Source organism: Notolepis coatsorum (assembly GCF_963971535.1).
Source record: "Notolepis coatsorum genome assembly, chromosome: 15".
Classification (NCBI taxonomy): domain Eukaryota; kingdom Metazoa; phylum Chordata; class Actinopteri; order Aulopiformes; family Paralepididae; genus Notolepis; species Notolepis coatsorum.
Genome location: NC_140179.1, coordinates 66365051 through 66386134, shown reverse-complemented (window position 1 = coordinate 66386134; position 21084 = coordinate 66365051). Strand labels below are relative to the sequence as shown.

Here is a 21084-nt window from a genome sequence, read left to right as displayed (position 1 = left end):
TGAGTTTGCTGTTGTCATGGTGCTGAATTTTAACATGGCCTGTTTCCACTCACCTCCGCCGAACCAGGAGTATGTTTTCCGGGTGGACCCTCTGACCAGCCTGGGTCTGAACTCGGACAGCATTGTCTGCTACCGCGTGGGGGAGGTGGTGCGCGCCCACGCCTCCGAGGTGCCCGAGCTGCTGCCCTGCGGCTACCTGGTGGGAGAGAACAACATCATCAGGGTCAACCTGAAAGGTAAGGCTGGAGGAAGGGGAAAAAAACATACTTTTTACTCCTTGCATTTAAAATGCAGACCTACAAAGTACAAATCTCGCAGGTCCAACAATTTTAATTCGTATATTTGTTTCTCTGGCCGAACTAACGTTAATGTTATTAATCCTGCGGCCACGCTTTATTTAAAAAACAGCCAATCAAATCCCCATCAATGGAAAATTAACCCGCCCATACCCATGCTGATTGGTCCTTGTGCAAGACTAGAAAGCGGGGATCTTTGATTAAACACCTGCTATCAGAAGAATAGAGTCAGAAAAATTGTTTTTACTTTTACTTTTAAAAGTAGAAACTTTTTTTTACTTCTACTCAAGTGTGTTTTTAGCCCGATACTCTGACTTTTACTTGAGTACGATTTTGAGACGGTACCCATACTTTCACTTAAGTATAATTTCTGGGTACTTTTTACACCCCTGGTTACATTTGAACATATTTTAAAGAAAATAGAATGGATGGAATATATCACTGGGTCTGGGTGATCAGGGTACGACGGGAGGAAGGGAACAGAGTCACGTTTGAGAGAGTCCATGTGCTAAACCTGTTTAGATGAGGACCGGCGCTACTCTTCTGAAGAAGACACGTTTGTGTTGAAACTTTAGGGATTTGTTGCACCCTATTAAAGATGACCTGTGTGCATGTAGGTGGGGACAGATTTATGGGATGGAACGCAGTCTCATTTTGACAACATCCTTTTTCTTTTTCCCTCCTTACTTTTTGCCTGTTCTTCCTTCCTTGTTACTTTCCTTCCTTTTTTCTGCCTCTTTTCCTTCCTCCATCCCTTCATCCCTCCCCTCCCTCATTCCTCCCTCCCCTCCCTCATTCCTCCTTCCCCTCCCTCCTCCCTCCCCTCCCTCCCCCCATCCCTCCCTCCCTCCCTCCCTCCCTCCCTCCCTCCCTCCCTCCCTCCTCCCTCTCTCTCCACCAGGTATAAAGGAGAACAGTATAGACGGACTGGTGTTTGACACGCTCATCCCCAAGCCCATCATCCAGCGGTACCTCAACCTGCTGATGGAACACCGGCGCATCATCCTCTCGGGGCCCAGTGGCACCGGCAAGTCCTTCCTGGCTGCCAAGCTGGCTGAGTATATCATCGCCAAGACGGGCCGCGAGGTGACGGAGCACAACGTGGCCAGCTTCAACGTCGACCAGAAGTCCAGCAAGGTAGCCCATCCCAGAGCGGACTTTGAATGACGTGTCCACGCTACACAGAGTTACATTCAGGGGGGGGTCCAATGACCCCAAAACTAATAGTCAAGATTCAAGATTGTTTATTGTCATGTGCACAGTTAAACAGACAGTTTGCCGTACAATGAAAATCTTACTTTGCTAGTCCACCCGTCACACAAAATCATACAATACTTAACACATTTAATTTTTTTACAATTTAAATACAAGCGAGTGCAAAAAAAAGAATGATATAAGATATATACAAGGCACAGTGACTAACATTGCACGTTCCGATTCAGTATTTACAATATAACATGGAGGTGACAATGGGTCACAGCAGCAATTAAAAAAAATTGCCTTTTTTAACATCTACGTTATACTGTTCAGTAAAAGTAATGGATTGGATTGGTACTCCATAATTGATACTTAAAGTAATAATCTCAAACATTTTCATATAAATGCATTTCTATTTTGTCGCTCTCTGTCGCCAACTTATTTTTTTTTTGATCCACTTTTTCTCCCATTTTCTATATTTTTCTCCCATCCCAATTTCGTATCATCCAATTCAACCCTCCCCTGTCACGAACGCTGTTTCTTGCCTCCCACAAGCCGGCTGCAATGTGGACTAAGTCATACATAGCACAAGTCCCCTCCGGTACTTGAGGTAACAGCAGTCGCATCTTTTCACCTGCGCAGCTCGATCTATCAGTGTCGAGGAGTAACGCGTGGGAGGCTCACGCTGCCCCCGACACTTCCTGATTCTACTGCGCAGGCGCACCAACCGACTTGTAGGAGTCGCTTGTTCACAACGTTCGATCCCCACCCTTCAGTTTTTCCCTCCCCGTAATACGGCCAATGTGTATTACTGCGGACGACCAGCCAAACTGAAAAACAATGTGGAGAGCTGGATTCGAACACGCGAATCCTAGCGTCTCCACACTGGTGGCGAGTGCCTTTGACCACTACACCACCTAGCCGCCCTCTGTCGCCAACTTATATACATTTGCTGTTCTTAGCTGTTCTAAACACTGGAAAATCATCTAGTAATACAGGAAGTGATGTGCTTTATATCACCAGCAGTAACAACAGTTTGTTTGGAATGAATAGAAGATGAACCCAGTAGTTAGCATACCTTTTAAAGATGGAAAGCAAGTGCAAACAGTGCAAAACTACAACAACAATGATATCGCTAAAATGTGGATCTTAAGGAATGCCACTTTAAAGTGTAGTACTGGGACCAGTTTCGGCAGTTGTTATACACATAATGTATGATCTCTGTTCAGTCCACATTAGGAACTGTTAAGATGATCCTTTATTAATCCCCTTGGGGAAATTCGGGTGTCAAAGCAGCATGGGGGGGGGGGGGGGGGGTACAGGGTGGGGGATGCATAGCTTCACAGTCAATATACACAGTTATACACATGATCACTGTTCAGTTATGAACTGTTATTGCCTCTCTGTCCATGCAGGACCTGCGTCAGTACCTGTCTGGCCTGGCGGAGCAGTGTAACTCAGAGGAGACTGAGACAGAGGTTCCCAGCGTGGTCATCCTGGACAACCTCCACCATATCGGCTCACTCAGCGACATCTTCAATGGCTTCCTCAACTGCAAATATCACAAATGGTGGGTCTGGCCGGCGTGGACCGGCTCTCCCAGCATGCTCTTGGTCTTTACAGGGTCTTTCCCCACACACACAGGTCTGGAATGTACATATGAACGCTTTCAGTGGGAATTGCATTGCTTGGGGACCCAGGTTTATGTCCTGTTTGCAGTATTTGCTGTATTTGTATTTGTTTATTTATTTTTTTATCCAGGGACAGTGCACATTAATGAACATATTCAGTTTCCACATCAATGTAAATGTGTCAGATTTGATCTACTAATTACCGGTAGCTAGAATAGTTGACAGGAATTCAAACATAGTCTGTTTAGAATGTTTATGTTTTCAAGTTGAAACCATCTATAGATATGTATTGGAGATGATTTTCTGCAGATCTTTTAGAAGCATGGAAAAACTAAATGTTAGAACCTTTTGGAAAAAGACTGTAGAAGCACCACCAAATGTTTGATTGCTTGTCCTTGAGAAAGACTGTGTATAATGTCATTGAGCATGAGGAATGTTATTAGCCTACTGTGTAGTTAAGGTCATACATAATGAATAATAATTCTGCACTGTCTAATTCAGCTTTATAAATCCCCTTGAGAGAGAGAGAGAGAGAGAGAGAGAGAGAGAGAGTGAGAGAGAGAGTGAGAGAGTGAGAGAGAGAGAGAGAGAGAGAGAGAGAGAGAGAGAGAGAGAGAAAGAGAGAGAGAGAGAGAGACTTGGTGATGACCATGCTTGTGTGTTGTGTCTCTCTCCCAGTCCCTATGTTATTGGAACCATGAACCAGGGTGTGTCGTCCTCTCCCAACCTGGAGCTTCACCACAATTTCAGGTGTGTGACGACCTGGTGTATATTACTAGTAACATGTCTGTTATTAATGTATGTTATGTAGCGATATTATTTAATGTATTATTAATGGATTGCACTGTTACTGCTATTACAACCGGTTGTAATCCTATTGCTACATCATGTATTGCAACATCTCACCAGTCAGCCAACCATGTTTTAATTAAACTATACATTTTGCTGGTAAGATCTCACAGATTAAAACCAAGAAGCAATTCTTCCCCTGGGAGTATTATAATTAACAATCGTGGCTAATTAGTTTCGCTAATTACATTTTATTGGATTCTAACAGGAACCCTAGGTGAAGGTAATTTCTGCCGGGCATCACTGACAAGATAATGGCAGATGGCAAATAATTGGACATGGGGGACATTTCAACGCTGGCCATGAGAGGAATTTAAATGAATTTGCCCTTACATTAATAAATAAGTATGTATATTCAAAAGGAAATAGAAAGAAGGTCCTCCTCAAAGACAAGATAAAATGCCAAGGGAGGTGGATGCTGCATAACCTATTGAGCAGCTGAACCTTTCTGTTCTTCAAATAGACCATTAATAAAAACCAGACCAAAAGGCCACACTTCCCCCCCATGGGGGCAGAAAACACCAAAATGTCACACCTGTCATTTGTCGTGTGCCTGTGTGCCTATGAGCAACGGCGCCTGTAGCATTTCTACCCACAGCCTAGCTAGACTTCTATAACACCCCGAACGTAGGGAGGAACGGCGGCACCCGAACGAGGGGAGATAAACTGTGCGGCTAAGCCTGTCCCTCCTCTCATCCCCGCTGCCAACTTTAAACAAAACCACTTTAAACAATCACTGTAAACGAAATGTCACTTTAAATAATGGAAAGGTCACTTTAAAGGAAGGAGGTATTGTACTAGTATAGTTTAGATACTTTAAGTAAATTGTAAATTGTATATTGTATAGTAGTGTACATAGGAACCAGTGTCTCAGGAACTTAGCATGTCTTTTTTTATCATGCACATCTTGTGTCTTACCAATTTTTTTAAACTTTTTTTCCCATGTCTATTTTATTATAAGTATTATTGCACAATCGATGCGGGCATGACCACCCGCATTTCACTGTATATGCCCTGGTATGTATGTGACAAATAAACCTCTTGATTCTTTATTTTCTTTATTTTATTTTTATTTTTTAATCTTTTTCCCCCCTCCTTTTTCCGATTTTTCTCCCATCCCACTGTTTTAGTCGTTATGCCAATTCCCAACCCCCTTCCTGGTTGTTGCGCACTCCCCCCTACTGTTGGTCCGAGAGGCCGGAGACTGTCACATGCTTTCCTCCGACGCATGTGCAGCCAGCCGGCAGCCAGCCTGGCAGCGCAGATTCTCACCGGGAGAGTGTAACGTGTGGAAGGTCACACTACCTCCCTCCAGATCCTACCCTCGCTGTGCAGGCGCCCCGACCGAACTGTAGGGGTCGCTGTCCACAATGCCCAGGACCCACCCATCAGCTTTCCCACCCCTAACACTGCCAATTGTGTTAGTATGAACGACCAGCCAAGCTGATAGCAACGCCGAGAGCTGGATTCGAACCCAGCGTCTCCAGCGTTGATGGCGAGCGCCTTGCCCACTACACCACCTAGCCGCCTAACCTCTTGATTCTTGATTCTCTGCCAACACAGGTGGGTGCTGTGCGCCAACCACACCGAGCCGGTCCGCGGCTTCCTGGGCCGCTTCCTGCGGCGGAAGCTGATCGAGACGGAGATCGACAGGAACGCGCGCAGCAACGACCTGATCAAGATCATCGACTGGATCCCCAAGACCTGGCAGCACCTCAACGGCTTCCTGGAGGCACACAGCTCCTCCGACGTCACCATCGGTCAGCGCTCGGCTCTGCCCGCACACACGCACGCACGCACGCACGCACGCACGCACGCACTCTTTTACTTTATGGTTACATTTATGTTTACCCCCCCCAAAAAAAAGGCAATCAGATAAAAATTAACAGCAATATAATATATAATAATACATTTGCAGGTGAGGTAGAAAGAAACCCACTACGGCTTATCTAAAAACCTGAATGAATGAATGAATGAATGAATGAATGAATGAATGAATGAATGAATGAATGAATGAATGAAAACTTTATTTAACAGATTGCAGAATGGGTACAATACAGTACGGCTCAATACACACAATTGTTAAGGGGATGCAGACCAGAGAAAGACGTTTGTCTTGTTTACATCAGGCACCTCACCTAACTATTATAATAATACAAATAATAAAGATGCAAAATTAGTTAACACATGCATATATTTGACATGCCTAATCACATTGTCATGTCACAAAGTCATGACTTTGAATGGCTTGAATCTAAGGTCTTTGTTTCTGACTGTGACGGCATGTGCGCATGTGTTGTGCTGTTAGATGTGTGTTGGGATGCAGCATACACTGTGATGCAGCACGGGCTGATCGTCCCCCTTCCTCCTTCCTCCCTCCAGGGCCCCGCCTCTTCCTGTCCTGCCCCATGGACGTGGAAGGCGCTCGAGTGTGGTTCACCGACCTGTGGAATTACTCCCTGGTGCCCTACCTGTTAGAGGCCGTCAGGGAAGGACTTCAGGTGGGTTCAAATGTCATTTACCAGACGTGCCAAAAAATTCTCATAAACGGCTTAAATTTAGGAAAATGTTAAAAAGCAGCTCTGTCAGTCTCTGCCTATGTCAATGCTCAATGCCAATGTGTAATTCAGATTGATTGGTCGATCCACTGAGGAGAGAAATGGATGCAGACGGGCAGGAGTTTTCCCTCATTTCATAGTAGGATAAGGATGTTAGGCTACTTAACTCTCGTCTGTCTGCAACTGCCCCCTACTGGGAACCCATCGTTTGAAAACCAGCACTGCTCTAATGAATAGCTTCAGCACGTATAGTAAAACATTTAATAAAAATAAAATGTCTTGTCTGTTACTCCATCTGCAGTATTTTTTTATTTAAAAAAAATAAATTGTACATGGAATTGTTACAGTCCATCGGTACATCACTTAATATGATCCACTAAATTCCATGGCCCAAAAGGAACAGGAAGAAGAAAATTATTATTGTACCTGCCCCTATGTTTCAGTTACGGTATCAATTAGGGATGTTCGATATTGGCTTTTTTACCGATATCCGATATTGTCCAACTCTTAATTTCCGATACCGGGGTTTCCCCCCCCAAAAAACTGAATAATTTCAGGTAATTAACATTACATATCTCTTGTCGTGGAATTAACACAACATTATGCATACTACTTTTGACAATAAATAAAATAAGAATTAGTTCTTACTTGCTTTCCTGGGTAAATAAAGGTTAAATAAATGTAAAAAAAGATTTATTAAATAAAAATGTAATACCGATCATTTCCGATGCCAATATCGGACATCCCTAGTATCTATCAATCAATCAATCAATACGGTATCAATTGGTATCTAAACTGCTCTCTCCTCTCTGGATGTACCCACAGCTGTATGGCAAGAGGGCGGCGTGGGAGGACCCCTCCAAGTGGGTGAACGACACCTACCCCTGGCCCGCCGCCCCCCAGCAGCAGGACCCCCAGCTCCTGCTGCAGCTGCGGCCAGAGGACGTGGGCTACGACGGCTACAGCTCGTCCAAGGAGGGGGGCGCCTCGTCCAAGAGCCTGGTCTCTCAGAGCGACACGGAGGGAGACCCACTGGTGAGGACCAGCGCGCCGCGCGCAGGCCATTATTAAGAGAAACCATCTCAGGGCTTTTGCAGCTAGGGGCTTTGCCAGGCAAGAGTATTGTAATAAAGAAAGACATTTGCTGTGATTTCCTGCAACTTAAAAAACGTAATTTCAATAAAATAGCAAACAAAAGGGTAAGTTCAAATAAGTTATTTATTATTATAGTTATATAGTTATTTAAGTACAGTGTATAAGGTTGCACACAATAGGTTAACATTGAACACGAAAACACACACACACACACACACACACACACACACACACACACACACACAGTGGAACAGAGGACAAAGCAATCATGTATTAGACAATGATGCGTCTGTTTCTAAACTGGCTCCAAGCTTCCACTGCAAAACAATTTAATAATAATAGAATACATATGTATTTATTGTTTTAAACACATGGTGGCGCTGGCGCGTTGTCATAGTGGCCCATATTATATGACTGTTTCGGGAAAGCCCTGAATCAACCGTGAATTTTTTTTAATAGATTTTCTTCTTTTTGGACTTTATCCGAAAACAAGGGTACAAGGATTCACATTTCACGTGGCAAAGTACTATTCTGTTCAGAGTACTATTCTGTTCAGTAAAGTAAGCTCTAAATGTGGCAATTAAGAGAAGAAGAAAAAGAGAGGATTATTAATGATCTATTTATTTCCCACAGTAAGTGAAACAACTCTCAGTGGGAGGATTATGCGTTGGTCCTGGTAATGACTGTATCATCTTCCATTAGTTGTTCTCTGATTCATAGAGGAAAGTGTTTCGGGTTTCTATGGATACCAAGGGCAAATGTAACCATGTCTTTTACTAAGGCAAGAGGGAAGACAGTGAGAAAAAGGTGGGTTGGGGTGTAGACTACAGTGTAGACACACACAGACACACACACGCACGCACGCTCACACATACTCACTCACTCCCACACACTCACACACCATTAGAGAAGCCATTTAGTTGTCAAATCACAGCAGCTCATTATTCGGATGACTACTCTTTAATTCCTCATGGGTTGCGATAACCCGGGAGGTGAAAAAGAGTTCTCTCTCTCTGTTTCTCTCTCTCTCCCCTTCCCTCCCTTTTCTCAGGCTAGTTAATCCTCTGTGTGTGTGTGCGTGTGCGTGTGTGCATGCGTGTGTGTGTGTGCTTGTAAAGAGGTGCCAAGGCATGGCCCCTCAGACCATCATAGATCCACCAAAGCTCATTTTAGGAACATTTCAAAGCAATATGCCAGATGCAGAAGCCCTCTATAATAGACCATGTGCTACCCTGCAGCGGAAGAGACAAGCATGCTTTTCTTCTTTGGTTTATAAAATGCTAAGAAGTAATGGGAATGATTTGTATCCTCATTCAAAAAATAAACTTGCGTTATCCATTTGTTTGTTTTCAACTATTTGTACTTAAAGGTGCTATATAGAGATAACATTCAGCCACTAGATGTCGCACTAGAGCACCAGCATGTCATTCATTTAATCAGGTGCATTCGACATGGGGAAATTGGAAGTAGGGAGGGGATACGATAGTCATTCTGGACCCGCCAACCATTTGTAAATGATAAATGAATTAATCAATATGTTTTTTTGGGGGGGGGAGCAATAAAAAAAGTGTTTGTGTGTGTGTGTTTCACATGCGCGTGTTTGTGTGTTTCACATGCCTGTGTTTGTGCGTGTGTGTGTTTCACATGTGTGTGTGTGTGTTCCCAGATGAACATGCTGATGCGGCTCCAGGAGGCGGCCAACTATTCCAGCACCCAGAGCTGCGACAGCGACAGCACCAGTCACCATGACGATCAGCTAGACTCCTCGCTGGAGTCGACGCTATGAGACCATCCGCTACACCGGGTGACCTCTGAACCGGGGGACGGGGGGGGGTTCTCAGCCCACGGGCACGGTGGCACGAGACACTCCCAGACAGCCCCAACGGTGCACAGATTGATGCATATATACAGTATGTAGTACATATGTGTTGGTATGTCTGTTAGGGCATAGTGAGCCCTCTGGAGTTCACTTGTATGGAGAAGGTCGCATTTGTGTTTTAGCCACAATGAGGCACAGCCCCTCCTCCCCCGCCCCCCGCCATTATTCACGCGGGAGCAGTGAGAATGAATAGGTCGATGATGTGATGAAACTGATTTTGTTTTAATCACACTTGTATTATCTATCTTCAGATGTTTACAGTGGGGGCAAATTCTGCTTTTTGTTTACAGAGGTGCTTCACAGAAGCACACAAACACATACTCACACAAGTGTACTACACACACATGCACACACGTTGGCACGCACGCACGCAAACACACACACACACAAACCAGACATGCATCCCTCCTGCCCTCGACTCAGACCTCAGTTGAGCCACGTGGCGCTGGTCCTGTGCCCTAGACCTCCTCCGTTGACGGGCACTGCCAGGACCCCTTGCTGCTCCGCACGCCAACCACAAGCACAACAACAGCGCATTGTTTATGTATCGTCCGGGCAACCACTACTGTGAAGCAAAATGGACAAGTGCCAATGTTATCGTTTCATTTGATAATAATAATGTATAATAATAATAATGTATACTTTTATTAATCCCCTCGGAGAAATTCGTCCACTGCATTTGATCCATCCTAACTATTTTTAGGAGCAGTGGGCAGCCACACAATTGCGGCGCCCGGGGACCAACTCCAGTTGTAACGCCAGTACCTTGGTCAAGGGGCGATGGTAGGAGTATTATATACCTAGCGTCATGCATGTCTTTTTATGGCGTGGGAGGAAACCGGAGAACCGGGAGGAGACCCACGCAAACACGGGGAGAACATGCAAACTCCACATGGAAAGGCCGCCTGCTGGGGTTCGAACCCAGGACCTTCTTGCTGTGAGGCAACAGTGCTGACCGCTGCGCCACCATGCCACCAATTTACTGCCAAACATGCACACACACATACATGGTTGCATACACACACACACACACACACATATGCACGCACACACGTCACACACACACATACATGGTTGCATACATACACACACATACGCACGCACACACACACACACACACACAAGCACACGCGCACACACACATGCACAGAGCTGACCAAGATTGCAAGTTTTTGTTTAGTACTTCTAGGCTGATGATCACATTGGTCAGCTGGTTTCTACTCCTCATGAGCACCACCAGGTGGCGCCTCTGTGAGTAGATGTTCCATCAGAGGACTCCATCAAGAAGGTGGTGCCCATCGCCGGAAGGACATTTTCAAATGTATTTCTAATTTGTATGTAGAGGAACGCTTCAGGAGAACTTCTCCGTTGAAAATGACGACGAGTTACGGCTTTGCAGCTTGGCCAAAAAGTGACGACCCCCCCCCCCCCCCCTATCAAAACGTCCTTCCAGACAATGGTGTCTAGACACTACCCATCAAGAAGGGAACAGTGGTATTGGTGCTCGCTCTCTCACTGCCTTAAATGTGCAAATGTCTGGGAGACAACCTCAGCTCCCATTGGTTATCTTGAGAGGATGTGATGTCACTGACAGGACTGCTTCCTGCTCTATACTGAATCTGATCTAGGTCCTTGGCTGTGTCTGAGACCCTGCCGTACGGCCCTTTCAGTAGTCTTCACTTTTTGATGGTTAAGTAGGCATCTTTTAGCTACTGTACCCCTTCAGTAATCTCAAAATCGACCCAATGTCTACTGTCTAAGTGGTTTTAATGGGTATGCTTAGCATGGTTACTTTCAGGAAGTGGATTTATAGTTTATAAATACTCCCAGAAATGACAATAAGAGGCGGAACTTCACTGACACAAAGCGATCACAGAAGCGGCCAATTTAAACCCCCATGCGGACAAGGCATCTTTCAAGTGTAGGCAGATTAACCGTTTTGTCTGTTCATCACAAATGATGTAACGCCCAAACAAGTTAGATGCTGCATGTTACTACTGTCGACACTACTAATGTGCAATGTGACTTTTGTGGGGGGGGGGTTCTGAAAGCATAGACTGTGGGTAGTAGGGTTAGAGTGCATAGGTACAGAGGGGTTTCAGACACGGCGGCCATCTTGTTTGTGTTAGTGAGTGCTTGTTCTTTGTCTGCTACACGAAGGTTCACAGGACAAACAACCTCTGCCGGTTGTGTCAGTCCTCGTTGACCCCCAAAACACCATTTCTTGTTTCTGACAGTAACAGTAATACAAAACATAATAGGTGTCAGTCATACTGTATTTGAATTTTAAAAAAAGAAAAGAAAAACTGACCAATATTGTATAAACATTTTTAAAGGGGGTGGGATATTTTTTAGTTGGTTTCACCCAGTTGAGCTGGGTTGACTTGAACTGAAATGAGCACAACCCTACCCTTTTGGTTTTCTAGCCCCAGGAGCATGTTCTAAGCTTCCTAAGGAGGCATGTCGTGAAGAGACTTTTATGTATACGTGCATATTGGACGGAAGCCATTTTGAATTTTGATTGCCCTTTTTCTTTTCTTTTAACGAGTGGGTTGGTTTTGCACAGTTGAGAAGGGGTGGGTTGTAAATATATTAAGTCTTGCACAGTGAATCAAAGATGCATTCTGCCCTGTTGATGTTACATTACGCTTAACCCGCTGAGAAGATTATTGTACTTTGAGAACAAAGAGAAATACTAAAAGATGCAAAAACTCGCCACGCTGTCAGAAACACAGGTGTATGTCTTGTGATGATTGGATGTTTTGCCCATGCAGGAATCATACAGGGTACAGTATGGAACCCTTTTTTTTTTTTTTTTTAGTATAGCGACGTTTCCACTAAACCACTGACCTAGACAAAAAAATAAACAGGCACTTTTCCCAATATTCCCTCAGAGTCACCATTCCTCAATATCCCATCTCTTCTCCGTCCGTAGGAATGTATTCCTTAAAGACAGTTCATATTATCCAGACATATGACCACAAGATTCACCACCATGTCGGGCTTCTTTCCTGTCGAGAGGTACAGCAGTGGCTACCAAGGCTAACCTGCCACCGCGCTATATACACATAACTACCAACAGGTGCTACTGGTCAAGTAATTCCCATCAGAGACCAATAAGTCAGCGGATGACATTGTCACCACCTCAGGACAATCCTATACTGTACAATCCTACCTGCATCCAGCTTTACAGGTGTGTCTACAGCCAAGCCTCCGATGGTTAGCATTATACATCTGACTTTGCCAGCCTTATTTGTAAGGGTGTGCACCGCATGCCATAACCTTCCGGCAACTGATGCTACTCATCAGTACCTATGTTTCAACCCATATCTCACACACCGTTTGCCAAACAATATAACCCCTCACACACACACACACACACACACACACACACACACACACACACACGCAATCCTGTTGTATGCCATCAGTTTAAGTTACCAGACGTTTTACACCTCAACAGTATGCCATTGTGCTGACGATTAAACTGACATATTTTCCACCTATACTTGCAATCTCAGTTGAAACCATAGCATTTACTCTGGTTTGTGAGAAGAGTTTCTTTTTTTTGGGGGTGAAACATTTGTCCTTAAATGTTTTATATTTTGTACATTTGTATGTAACATATCATGTAAATAGACAGAGACAGTGATTTAAATCATCTGGAGGATTTTGTAGTCTTTGTAAAGCCCTAATAAATGGTATTTGGTGTCACACAAGCAAACAAAACACGTTTCTTTTGTCTGTCTTCATTTCTGTCACTCTGGTCTCTCGCCTCAGTTATGGGTATGACTAGGGGTACAAGGTACAATCACCATAAGGCTTCAAATAAAAGCAGAGTCCCAAATTGTTAGGGTGGAGTCTAGGTTGGAACCCAAGAGCAGAGCACAAGGCAACGCACAGCTCACTGGGGGGGGGGGGGTAGAATACCTTGAAGACTCTAACAGGAGGCGGCTGAGTGGCGCAGTGGGAAAGGCGCTCGCCACTAACGCAGGAGATGCTGGTATCGAGCCCAGCTCTCTGCGTTGCTACCGTCATACTAACACAATTGGCAGTGTTAGAGGGTGGGAAAGCCGGTGGGTGGGGATTGGACTTTGTGGACAGCGACTCCTACAGGTCGGTTGGGTGATGCCGGTGCGGCGGAAACAGGAAGTATCGGGGGCAGCGTGAGCCTCCCACGCGTTACTCCTCGCCACTGAGAGTTCGAGCTGCTGTGGTGAAAAGATGCGACAGGCTGCCTCCTCGTGTACTGGAGGGGACACGTGATGCAAGGCTTCTATCCGACCAGTGGGAGGCATAGTCTAGCAATGTTCAAGACAGGGGAGGGAAGAATTGGAAATACGAAATTGGGATGGAAGAAAAAATAGAAAAATGGGGAGAAAAAGTGGATAAAAAAAATACTAACAGGGCGGCTACGTGGCGTAGTGGGCAAGGCGCTCGCCACGAATGACGGAGACGCTGGGCTTGCCTGTTCGAGCCCAGCGCTCCACATTGCTTTCAGTTTAGCTGGTCGTTCATACTAATACACATTGGCCGTATTAGGGGGTGGGAAACTGATGGGTGGGGATCGGGCGTTGTGGACAGCGACTCCTACGCCTGCGCAGTAGAATCAGGAAGTGTCGGGGGCAGCGTGAGCCTCCCACGCGTTACTCCTCGCCACTGAGAGATCGAGCTGCGCAGGTGAAAAGATGCGACTGCTGTTACCTCAAGTACCGGAGGGGACTTGTGCTATGTATGACTTAGTCCACATTGCAGCCGGCTTGTGGGAGGCAAGAAACAGCGTTCGTGACAGGGGAGGGTTGAATTGGATGATACGAAATTGGGATGGGAGAAAATCTAGAAAAAATGGGAGAAAAAGTGGATAAAAAAAAAAACTAGCAGGAGCACTCATTCAAGGGTACTACGACTCTGCTTGCACCTCATGGTACCAAAGCACCTCAAAGGCACTAAAAACAAGATTACAAACATCTCAAAACAAACTAGTCAGACTACTGCTTGACCTTACTCCTAAAACCCACCTCACCCCTGCCCACTTTGACTACGTAGGATGGCTTAGAGTAGACAACAGAGTACAGCAACTTGCAATGGGCCTGGTCTACAAGATACACTACACCACTAAGGTTCCCATGTACATGTCAAAATACTTCCCAAAGGTCAGTGAATACCATGACCACAACACCAGAGGGAGCTCCACAAATCATGTTCAACCCAGATTCGGCTCAAACAAGGGACTAAACACATTAACAATTATGCCACATCAATGTGAAACGCCCTACCCACAGCCGTAAAATAATGTGAATCCCTACCCACCTTCAAAACCGCTCTCAAAGAGCACCTACAATTCGAAACTGGCCCCTGTAAATATCCACCCCCCCCCCCCCACCCAACCTCCTCTATTTGTATATCTTGTATGTCATAAATGTCTGGATGTAATCAGTACTGTTTATCTGTATGTCGTGTATGTCATAAATGTTATGATGAATTGAAAATGGGGGACCCTGATGTAAACAAGACGAAAGTCTTTCTCTGGTCTGCATCACCTTAACAATTGTGTGTATTGAGCCGTACTGTATTGTACCCATTCTGCAATCTGTTAATAAAGTTTTCAATCAATCAATCAATTCTTGTTTACCAGAGAGGAGATCCGGTACAAGAATCGTGTTCGTTGGTTGACTTTTTTTTATTACATTGGTTGCCATTTTGTCACAGGAAAGATTTGCCTCTAGGATGGAACCTGTTGTGAAGGATCAGATTAAACCGAATATATATATTTATTTATGGATATATATTTAATAGTATTTGTATATCGTTTGATATCCCTTGTATATTCCTTGTACATATACACTGAATATCCCTTTATTCTACTACAGCCCATAATAGTTCATTCTCTTATTGGACAAAAGGACCAGGCGCCAGGGACAAGCCCCTGGCGTTCAAGTTCAAAGGTACCGACGAGACATGCCTTTACTAGCCTCAGCTCCGCGCAGGAATACGGCTACCGAAAGCAGAGCGGCACTACTTGTCCACTGTGTATATAAATATGGCGCAAGAAATGTAGAATTCCTCTTAGTCCTTTACCCTTCTACCCAACTAAGTAACAGAACGTGAAGCCTCACCCACGATACGACGTGCGGTGAAGTATGGCCTGTTTGGCCTTAGAATAGCGTTGAGACCTCGTGCGAATTAATAACTGAATTTGTCGGAGTTTGGCACTGTACCGTCGAGTGCGACGTATTTCTATCGAGTAATAATAGTCTATCGAGTATGGTGCATCGTGCGGTTGGAGTTCTGAAGTGACCAGCATCTCCAACGCTTCCTCGTGTTATCTAGAGTCTTATCCAGGTTGGGCCGACCACATGGCGCTTTCATCCGAGGAGATCTAGGCGAGGACCGAGGGACATGTACACTGGATTACCTACCCGACGACTGCTGAGCCCTATGCGGCTGGAATATATATTTGCTTTGGTACTGTGATTTGTGGAGCGGATAATCGCCGACGCCTGTGAGTGTTGGATTTACCCCCGAGAGGAGTCAAGTTGAGTCGGCGCTCAGAGAGACTGAGGTCGCCTCGCTTCTTCTTCGTTGTGGACCTAAAGCTACAGTTACAGCTATCGTCTACAAGAGAGCCCAAGTGTATTCATCTGCGGATCAAGGTTCTACGGGCACTGTGTTCTGTACCTGGACTCTCCCTAGAAATCGTTGACCAGACGGGATACAGCCGACGGCTCTCCTACCCCCCCTACTGGCTTACAACCGGCGGGACCCCTTCAGTATATTATCCAGCTATAATCATTAAGTGACCATCGCTATAATTCCCTAAGAGCCAGGTTGTATACTTGCTTCCTGTGTAACCAGAGATTGGACATTCAGTGTTGATTTGCATACGAGTACTCATTTGCCTTACAAGAGCATTCAATTCAAATCATAAATGTAATAAGTAACTATTATATGTACCCTTTGCTATATATTAAATATTTGACTATTACCTTTGTGTGGACCTGATTTCATATGTGGGAAAGTGTTCATCATACTTAGATATCGTGTACTGTATGGCCAGTAATTAAAGTACATAAAGCGGTAGTGGTTTAATGATACCATACTTATCAATACAGTCAGGGAATTGTACCCCTCAGTTACAGAACCTATATGTAATTTCATCTTTCCTTGTGACAATATTGTCACCCACTGTAACAGAGAAGCCGTTGGCTTTGCTGAGTTTGTTATTTGATCCAAGGAGAATGGACTCTGTTTTACCAAGGTGTAATGATAGTTTGTTATCATTGATTGATTGATTGAACAATTATGACATACACGACATACAGATACAGTACTGTTTATCAGCGAGCCAGGTGCAGATTCAAATACTAACAACTGCTAAAAGGATGAAGATTGAAAATGGAGGACCCTGATTGTGACATCCTCGGGCACGACGCAAAACACAAGTTGATTTCTTGAACTGATTTTAATGAAGAAACTTGATCCAACCTCATCCAAACCTTCATCCAAACCGTAAAATCTGTATGAGTACAAATGCATACAAAAGATACCATTACTATCACAAGTCCATTACCAATGGTTGGAACGTCACTATACATATACCACAATTGTTATCTCCATCAATCAATACCATAATATCAATCAACATGAGAACATCGATGCGTTACTGTAGTATGTCTTCTGTCAGTTTCTTGGAAGATTGTCTTGTTTCGTTGGCGTGATGGATTGTTCTTTACTTATTAGAACGCCAGGTAATTCCATTACCATTCAAGTTCATGGTCCAACGCAGAGAGAGAAGGCGGAAACACGTCACCGGATACCAGGTGTGTCAACTCTCGTGAGATGTGGTAATTGCACAAATAAAATAGAAAAAACAGTGCGCCACTAATATATATCTTATACAAAACAAATAATAAATACATTGAAAAGCAATTGAGTGTATTATTACTATTATACAAAATAAGCATATAAATTGTAAACATAAATAACTATATTAACCAACTGTTAACCATAGCTGCAGTTACACTGATGTAAACAAGACGAAAGTCTTTCTCTGGCACCCATTCTGCAATATGTTAATAAAGTTTTCAATCGATCAATCCATTAGTCCCCTGTGGACGTGACTGGTGACGCGTCTCGCCTACAACACCCGGAAGCAGACGACAACAAACCAAGATGGGACCAGGAGAAAGTTTTAATTCGAAAAGAGCTGCGGTGGTGTCTTTACCAAAACACACCTACTGGTTTGACTTTTGGGTGTTCGTGGTTTTTGACATGGGCTTTTTCCTCGTTATGTATTTCCTGGTTCCGTAAAAGGTACGTTTATGGCCAAACAAGTGACGTTATTTGGTTAATAACGTTAGCTAGCTGGCTAACTTCATGAGGACGGGTGAAGAGATTCCCTGGCACTTGGGGCGTGTGAGGGGGAGCTAAGCATAACGTTCAATACTTTGCCCTAACTGTAGGCTACAATATCTTACATGAACATAACAAAGGTCAATTCATTCTTGCCTGTGGCACTTTTATTGGGTTGATATAGAAAAATCTGTGAAAAAAGTGACGTCCGGGGTGACTGTTCTACTAATATTGAGCAAATATTTGTTTACTTGCTGGGGTGGAGGTTGCCAAGCATTACACAGATTTAATAAGCTTGCTATCCTAACCTATAACATTGTCTGTGGCATTGGACTGCAATTATGTATATACATCCCACTGTATTTAAAACCGTTTTTAAAACTGGATCATTTAATCTCCATAAAATAAATAAATATGTCACCCTTTCTTCACAGCTATGTGGCCTGGAGAGTTGGAGGCTGGAGGACTAAATAACTACTGTTATCCTTGTGGCAGAACCTGATCTGTACTGATATCAAATCAAACCATGACTTTCGGAGATCCAGAGGCCGTGATGTGTGAATGGATTATCTCTGATCACCTCTATGCATATTAATACTGTTTGACCAAACGATTGTAAACTTCCACCTGCAAAGAAACACTGTTGGTTGATTCCATTGTGTGACCACTGTGTGTGTAAAACACAAGAACAAATCTGCTCAATATCACTTTGAAGGGATTATCATCACACTGCCCAACACACAGGTTCACTCGTAGGTTTTTCATGTGCCTGTTATCATGATCAACTACAAAGCCCTGTCACTCTCACAGTGTTGTAGGACATCTCAACGTGGAGTTGGGAAAGTTTGCTTGAGAGGTGAAATGGGATTCTATCCCAAGTGATAAAGACCCCATTCCAATAATGAAATCGGTTCCATTATGTTGATGTCTTAGAATAAAGATTGCACATTAAAGTAATAATCTCAAACATCTCCATATACATACTTGTCTATTTTGCTACTCTTATCACAAAATAAATTATATAACACAATAGTGATTCTACCTAGGGATGTTCGATATTGGCTTTTTTACCGATATCCGATATACTGATATTGTCCAACTCTTAATTTCCGATACCGGTATAAACCGATACAGATATATGCGGGGTTTCCCCCCCAAAAGAACTGAATCATTTCAGTTAATTAACATTACATATCTCTTGTCATGGAGTTAACACAACATTATGCATACTTTTGACAATAAATAAAATAAGAATTTGTTCGTACTTGCTTGCCTGGGTAAATAAATGTAAAAGATAATAATTTGAAAACCGATACAGATAATTTCCGATATTACATTTTAATGCCAATATCGGTAGGCCGATAATATCGGACATCCCTAATTCTACCTATATTTAATTAATGAATGCTTTTACGTTTGCTGTTCTAAACAATTCATCTGGCACATGTCGACAACAGCAACAGAAGTTTGGAATAAATAGAAGACTAAAACTCGGCAGTTACCAACAATTTCCAAGATGGACAGCAAGTCAATACACTGCACAAACACAATTGCTTATCACCAATAGATGTCGCCAAAACAAACACAAATAATATTGTGGGTTACCACTTTAAATAAAGTGTTTCAGTTATGAAATGGTAATTTTGCAAATATTTTCACAATTTGTGCATGATTTTATTGTTGGTGATAGCCTAGTGTTAATGAATGGATATGTTCAGAATATTAAACCCCTGGCCCGGTAGTAATTGACTAAGGTTTTGGCCAGACTGGAAGGTTAAACCTGTCAAACTTGATTTCAACTATCTCTAATCTTAGTTCGACTGACTCAGAAAAATCTGAAGTTGGAGGTGCAAAAATCTATAAACTGTGCATAAATGGTGTGTGAAACACAAGAACAAATAGTATGAGTATGAATATAAATTAGTGCTGTCAATTAGGGTGACCAGATGCAAAAAGTCCAAAAGCAGGACAACAGTAAGATTTTGGTGGGACAGATAGATAATGTAATTTTTTTTTATTAGAATAACTCGTCTTCACCGAATAGATAAAGGTTAAATCAAAATAAATACAAATTAAATACAGAATTATATCTCTCCACATTCATCTTGGCACTGGCAGCCGGCTTGTTACCACCTAACATCTGTTTTAAATATTCAAACTTTATCACTTGACAGGAATGTCTTATGTTCGATATTTTTTTTTTTGCTTCGAAAAGAGGGACATCCTCTCAATATGTGGGACGCGGTCTCAAATGGTGGGACAGTACAACCAAAAGGGGGACACCTATGTATCTGTCAATAGATTAAAAAAATTAACTAATTCATCTCTCAATTTTCTGTAATTAATCTAGATTAAAAATAGCATTTTTCTACTTAAGACTGAAGCTTGTAACAGATATTTACTTGAGTAAAATCATGGAATTAATGTAAAATCAACAGAAAGAAAGTATATTTAGATTCAAAGACTATTTTAATAGCTTTCTTTGAATACAGTTTCTCCTGTGAAATACAAATGTTCAACAAAACCATCAACATTGACTCAGCTAGACCCCTTTTTTTTATTTTATTTTTTACTATCTTTTTTTCCCCCTCATCTTTTTCCGATTTTTCTCCCATCCCACTGTTAGTCGTTATGCCAATTCCCAACTCCCTTCCTGGTTGTTGCGCACCCCCTACTGTTGGTCCAGGAGGCCGGAGACTATCACATGCTATCCTCCGACACGTGCAGTAGGCTGGTAAAGCTATGCCTCATAAAATGTGAATCGGAAATACAGAAATACCGGTTACAGGCTTTCCGGTTTCCGGGCACCCCCTGATCTGTTTATAGTCCCCAGCGAAACAAACAACAAGCAGGTCTGTCAGCCTGTCGAGGGAGGCGATAACGAGGTTGTTTCTGGGGGGAATACATTTTCATGAGCACCGTGTCGTGATTTCAGGGGCAGGACTTCCTACCTGATTCCCACTTTCGGCCGTAGTGCTTTACCAGGCTTTATCTCTCGAGATAAAGCTGGGAACGAGGTTACATGCGCAGCCAGCCTGGCAGCTCAGATTCTCACTGGGAGAGTGTAACGTGTGGAAGGATCACACTACCTTCCTCCAGATCCTTCCTTTGCTGAGCCGGCGCCCCGACCAAACTGTAGGAGTATTTTTCTGTTTACAACGCCCAGGACCCACCCATCAGCTTTCCCACCCTCTAATACTGCCAATTGTATTAGTACGGAGGACGAC

At 43.5% G+C, this 21084-nt stretch overlaps 2 protein-coding genes across 2 annotated transcripts in view; both read left to right on the top strand.

The window, feature by feature from the left end:
• LOC311242194 (neuron navigator 3-like) overlaps positions 1 to 13191 on the top strand; it is a 121785-nt gene extending 108594 nt beyond the window's left edge. The window contains 8 exon segments of the mRNA XM_084331147.1: positions 68 to 236; positions 1198 to 1433; positions 2909 to 3063; positions 3803 to 3874; positions 5537 to 5733; positions 6356 to 6474; positions 7357 to 7566; positions 9293 to 13191. Coding sequence (XP_084187273.1) covers positions 68 to 236; positions 1198 to 1433; positions 2909 to 3063; positions 3803 to 3874; positions 5537 to 5733; positions 6356 to 6474; positions 7357 to 7566; positions 9293 to 9412 — 1278 coding nt within the window. The 3' untranslated portion in view covers positions 9413 to 13191.
• apex1 (APEX nuclease (multifunctional DNA repair enzyme) 1) overlaps positions 1 to 21084 on the top strand; it is a 187625-nt gene that overhangs the window by 31552 nt on the left and 134989 nt on the right. The gene's annotated exons all lie outside the window — the stretch shown is intronic.